The following is a 5,940-nucleotide window of genomic DNA, read 5'->3' on the forward strand; positions in this document are numbered from 1 at the left end:
GGTGGTGGTGGTTGCTGTTGGGGGCACTGGGGGAGTGGTAGGAGCGGGCTGAGCGGCAACAGAGATAGGAGGCGAGGAGGATGGTGGAAACAGTGAGAGGAGAGTCGAGAGAATGGAGAGAATAGAAGATTTAGGTTAAATTTGGGTTCTCTAATTTGCAACCGTTGGATTTGGAAAAATAATTAAATTTTAAATATTAACGGTTGGATTCGTTTTACCAAAAGCTTATCCCATGTGGCTGTCCCTACTTAGATCTGGTGTGCTTGTTTAATATGATCCATTGATTATATATACGTTTTCAACATTTAATATTACTCATTAGATTAGATCAAACAAGGCAAGCTTACGGTATCTCTGTTACACCATATACATTCTTTTTAGTAAATGCTTGATAGCTGTCATCCATTAATATCATCCAACGGCTATTAGATCATCAAAACATTTTGGACAGCTACGATTACACTTATATACCATAGATCAAATTTAAATTCAATTCAATTATTAAATTCAATAAAAAATTCAAAATTCAAAATTTAGGAATTATGAATAAAAATTGTGTTATGTAGTGTTATTTAGGATCAGTTTGTTATTTCAATTTTAATAATTACAATTTTAAAAATTGTGTTTTTTTCAATCTCGTATTTTTTTTTATTTTTTATTTTAGATTAAGTATTTTTTAAATCACAACGTAAAATGCTTTATGTCACACACTCACACACACTAATCACTATTATCATATTACATATAGTATTATTTAGTTAATATGTTAAAATGTTAATGCTTAATATGGGTCAAGTATATAATGTCAATATTAATATATATATTGTATCTTATATATAAACATTTATATACTTATATGGTTATATAATTGTATCATTATCTGATTTATATGGGTAATGGGTCAATGTTAATTGTTATAACTTATATACTTATATTATATGTTCTCATTATCACGATTCATGATCTATGATTTAAATTCAAATTGTTAAGTTTTTATTTACCATAAATTGTGATTATAAATTTATAATGTGTAAATTATAAGAAACACATTAGTTACTTAATTATTAATCATTTAATCTAATAGTAATACTCAAACTCTAAGTAATAAATTCATATGATCTAATGGTCGTACACTCATACTTAAATTTTATGATCATATTATCTCACAATTAATATTAATATTAATATTAACTTAGATCTAAGATCATGTGATACATCATATATGTTTTATAAGAATAAAGTATATAATTATAATGTATTGATTAAATAACACAATAATTTATGCAGATATACCATATGATTATATAATGATTAATGATTATGTGATATATACGATTTCAATTTCCAAAGTATAAACTATCTAATTATAATATTTGTATTAAATGACACAATAACTTGTGCGGTTGTACACTTGTACTATATAATTATATCATATGATAAAATGATTAATGATAATATATATATATATATATATATATATATATATATGTTTTTATATTAATATATACATATATTATATATATTATATATATACACACATATACATAAATAACTAAAAAAAAACAAAGGTATATAATATATTTGTTATTATTGAGTGATTGAGTAATTTGATTATATATTGTTATTTGTTACTTAATAAAAAATATACGAGCCGAGCTTAATAAGCGAGGCGAGCCTTATACGAGCCGAGCTCACGAGCTGCTCACGAGTTAACCGAGTCGAGCCGAGCTTGCTTCGTTTAATATTCGAGCTAGGATTTGTGTTCACGAAATGCTTCACTTATTATTCGAGTCGAGCACGAGCCGAGCTTATGCGAGCCGAGCCCGAGCTTGCTCGCGAGACGCTTCGCTCACTTAACAGCCCTAATCACAAGGAAGTAATGATATTAAATCTCACACGGTAAGTGCACCAACCATGGCGATTACGACGAATAGCGAGTAGGTGTAGTTTCTTTCTCGGGAAGGGCACCAACCATGGCGAATACGACGAATAGAGAGTAGGTGAAGTTTCTTTCTTTTTTTTGTTTTTTTTTGGTTAAATACCAAATTAATTCTAATTAATATGCTTTTAATAAGTAATACTGATTTTAAAAATTCTTAAATACTGTCTAAAATATGGAAATAAAGCTTGGTAAAACATATTCTGAGGTAAATAGTTTTCAGTTGAAAATACTTCGTAGGAAAATTACTAATTTTTCAGTGGCTTTAGCCATATCATCTTTAAAATATTTTCCTAAAAACATTGGCGTTTAGGGTATATCACCCAACAGAAAGATCCTAAAAAGTTCCCCATATCTATGTGGCAAACAGTACTCAAGAGGATTAGTATTCTGTTGTTTAAGATTTACTTTAAATTCTCAAGAAAAAATTAACTTTTTTTTCTATTCTAACGTTTTACTTTCAAAAAATAATCTACGTCCTATATATTTTCTATTGCTTTAAAATTTTTAGGGCATGTTTGGGTGTACGTTTGAGGGGCATAAAAGTGGGTTTAATACTCAAAAAGTTTGTTTGAAAAAAAAAAAAACTGTTTGGTAAAAAAAAATTGAAAGCGCTTTTAACAGTCTAAAAGCCTATCAATGACCAAAACGTATTTTTGACAAAAGTTTAAAAAATGTTTTTTTGACTTAAAAGCTTTATTTCTCAAATGCAATCCTACACAAGCTCGTATTCCTATTCTTCAAACATTCTACATCACTTTTTTTTTAATTCTTTAAAATATTCATTCATATTAAGGGAGAGGTTTTTTATTGGTTAATTAAAGATAAAGCATTGAATAATAATAATAATAATAATAAACAAAAAAAGCCATCAAGAAGTATGAATGTGAACGGTCTTATCTCTACGTGTTTAATTAGTATATATTTTTTTTCGTCAATTATTGTGGCACGACTGTCTTGTAGTGGTATTATTCAAGCTCCCTCTAGCATCAACCATGGCTATTTTATTGGGATCCTTTTCCCCTTTTTCTTGTATTCTTTATTCTCTCATCTTCTATTTCATGTCAATTTTTATTATATATTTTTCTCCCTTTGTTTCACACAGGAATCAATAATACTAAAAAGATAATTTGTGTGGATTTCCCTTGGGATATCAAAAGAGATTTTCAAATAATGAGAGGGCTTTCTTCTCAATTGCTGCTTCTCATGCTTGGGCTCCTATGTACCCAATGCAGTAATTCAGAGGCCATATGCATAGAGGAAGAAAAACAAGCATTGCTCGAATTCAAACAAGGTCTTGAAGATAATTACAGTTTGCTTTCTTCTTGGGGGAGTCATGAGGAAGATTGCTGCAAATGGAAAGGAATCAAATGCAGCAACCAAACAGGTCATGTTGTCATGCTTGATCTCCGGCCTGTTGATGGGAATCTACAAGGTGAGATAAGCTCTTCATTACTGGGATTGAAGCATTTGGTTTACTTGGATTTAAGTTTGAATCATTTCTTCATCCTCCCAAGCTTCATTGGTTCACTCACTAAATTGCAATATCTCAATCTTTCCAATACCAAAATGGTTGGCAACATTCCACAGCAGCTTGGAAACCTCTCAAGCTTGATTTCTCTTGATCTCAGCTTGAACGAGTTAGAAGGTTCAATTCCAAAAGTTTTGGGGAATATGGTAAGTCTTGTTCATCTTGACCTCTCTTCCAACAACTTCGAGGGTACGATACCACAAACTTTGGAGAATCTTTACAATTTGCAAGTACTAGACTTATCAAACAATAGCATAAGTGGAGAGGTACCTGATCTTTCAAAATTTCCTTTGTTGAGAGAGTTACATCTATCTAAGAATCGGTTGAATGGGAGTTTAACCAAAGGTATGGGAAAACTTTCCAAACTCCAAATTCTAGATGTGTCTTCAAATTCTTTCGAAGGTGATATCACTGATTCACATTTGTTGAATCTTTCCAGCTTAAAGCTATTGGACTTCTCTTATAATTTTCTGTCTTTGAAGTTTAGTTCAACCTGGGTTCCACGATTTAATCTAGATACCATAGCATTGAGGTCTTGCAAATTGGGGCCAGCTTTTCCTAAATGGCTTCAAACACAGAAGAATTTTATGCAGCTCGATATGTCCAATACAGGAATCTCAGACCCCATTCCCAACTGGTTTTGGGACCTTTCTTGGAATGTAGGGTACTTAAATCTCTCCCGCAACCAGTTCACTAATACCATACCTCTTCAATGGTTTTTGGCAAGATTTATTGGTTCTCCTATAATAGATTTGAGTTTTAACCGCTTTAGAGGTTTGTTGCCACAACTTAATTTTGATTGGACTGTGCTAAATCTCTCCAATAATCTGTTCCAAGGATCCATTACATTCCTATGTGAGACAAATGGATCGGTTAAAGCCAATTATATGCCTTCATATTTGAGTTACCTTGATCTTTCAGATAACTTGCTATCCGGAGAACTCCCTTACTGTTGGGGAAATATGGTGCCCTTGACCGTGCTTAATTTGGCAAATAATAATCTCTCGGGAAGAATCCCCGATTCTATTTGTGGTTCTACGACACACGGGATTCAGTCGTTGCATTTGCAGAACAATAGTTTCATTGGAGAATTGCCCAGATCAATGATAACCTGCTCTTCATTGAGGTTACTTGATCTAGGAGAAAACAGAATCTCTGGGAGGATACCAACATGGATAGGCACACGCCTACCACATTTGATGATTCTTCGACTGTCATCAAACTTGTTAATAGGGCATATACCATTACAATTATGTCATCTAACATCTCTTCAAATCTTGGACCTCTCTCAGAACAATATTACAGGGACTATACCTCAATGCCTCAATAACTTCACTGTCATGGCTCAAACACAAAGTTCATATGTAAGCATTCCTCATCCATATATTTCATCTTTTGGGACATCCTTTCTTCTCACATCTGACTACGTGGACAATTTGTTAGTGACTTTCAAAGAAAAAAGTCTCGAGTATGGCAAAACTCTTGGACTGGTAAAAGTCATCAATCTTTCAAGCAACAAATTAAAAGGAGAAATTCCAAGAGAAATAACTAATCTTAGAGGATTGATTGGGTTGAATCTATCTAGGAACTTCTTGACTGGCATCATTCCTCAGGATATTGGTTACCTAGAGAGATTAGAGTCTCTAGACTTGTCAAGAAATCTCCTTTCAGGCATAATTCCCCAAAGCTTGGTTACTTTGAGCTTACTGAGCCACTTGAGTTTATCAAACAACAACCTGTCAGGTAAAATCCCATTAGGTACCCAACTCCAAAGCTTCAGTGCTTCTGCATATGCAGGTAACGAAAATCTTTGTGGCTTGCCTCTTCTGAAAATTTGTTTGGGAGATGAAGCAACCCAAGATCCTCGAATTGGTAGCAACAATGGAGAAGGCAATATTCAAGAACATGCAAACTCCAACGAGCGTCCATGGTTTTATATTAGCATGGCACTCGGATTCATTGTTGGTTTTTTGGGTGTTTGTGGATCGTTGCTACTGAAGAGTTCTTGGAGGCATGCGTATTTTCAGTACCTAGAGAGAATAGGAGATAGGCTCTACAAAGCCATAATTATTGCCATGGCCAAATTACTCAGAAACTTCAAGACTCAGTGTTAACAAGAAAGCCTTTAGTCAATGTACAAATGGTGTTCTCAATAATTGCTCTTTCTTTCAAATATTTCATGCTTGTAGTTTTGTTGTCGTTTGTCCTATGTAAATTGTAATGGTAATATAAATTTTGGTTTTTGTTGAAGTTATTAATTTTCGCCTCAAGAACAATTTTTTTTTTTTTTTTTTTTTTAGTGCATTGTTTTTTCTTCTTCTTCTATATACGTAATTAGGAAAATATATTTTCTAAACTCACCAATGTTCTCCTAAAAAACCATTGTGGCCTAGTGTCTAAAAGCAACATTTTCACAAAATTTAAAGAGAGATGATCATGTGTACTTTGAATTTTGTTAATGTTTGAGCAT

The 5,940-nt window shown here is 32.6% G+C and overlaps 1 protein-coding gene across 3 annotated transcripts in view; it reads left to right on the top strand.

The window, feature by feature from the left end:
* LOC132175186 (receptor-like protein EIX2) overlaps positions 1-5,728 on the top strand; it is a 10,327-nt gene extending 4,599 nt beyond the window's left edge. Inside the window, exons 1-2 of one of the 3 annotated variants that reach the window (XM_059587068.1) lie at positions 3,195-3,374; positions 3,530-5,728. In XM_059587068.1, coding sequence (XP_059443051.1) covers positions 3,276-3,374; positions 3,530-5,584 — 2,154 coding nt within the window. In that variant the 5' untranslated portion in view covers positions 3,195-3,275 and the 3' untranslated portion in view covers positions 5,585-5,728. Of the gene's footprint in view, positions 1-3,044 lie in introns of those variants that run through there. The other 2 variants (XM_059587052.1, XM_059587060.1) reach the window with 2 other exon arrangements.
* The last annotated feature ends 212 nt before the right edge of the window (positions 5,729-5,940 follow it).

This window comes from Corylus avellana, chromosome ca1, assembly GCF_901000735.1.
Source record: "Corylus avellana chromosome ca1, CavTom2PMs-1.0".
Classification (NCBI taxonomy): domain Eukaryota; kingdom Viridiplantae; phylum Streptophyta; class Magnoliopsida; order Fagales; family Betulaceae; genus Corylus; species Corylus avellana.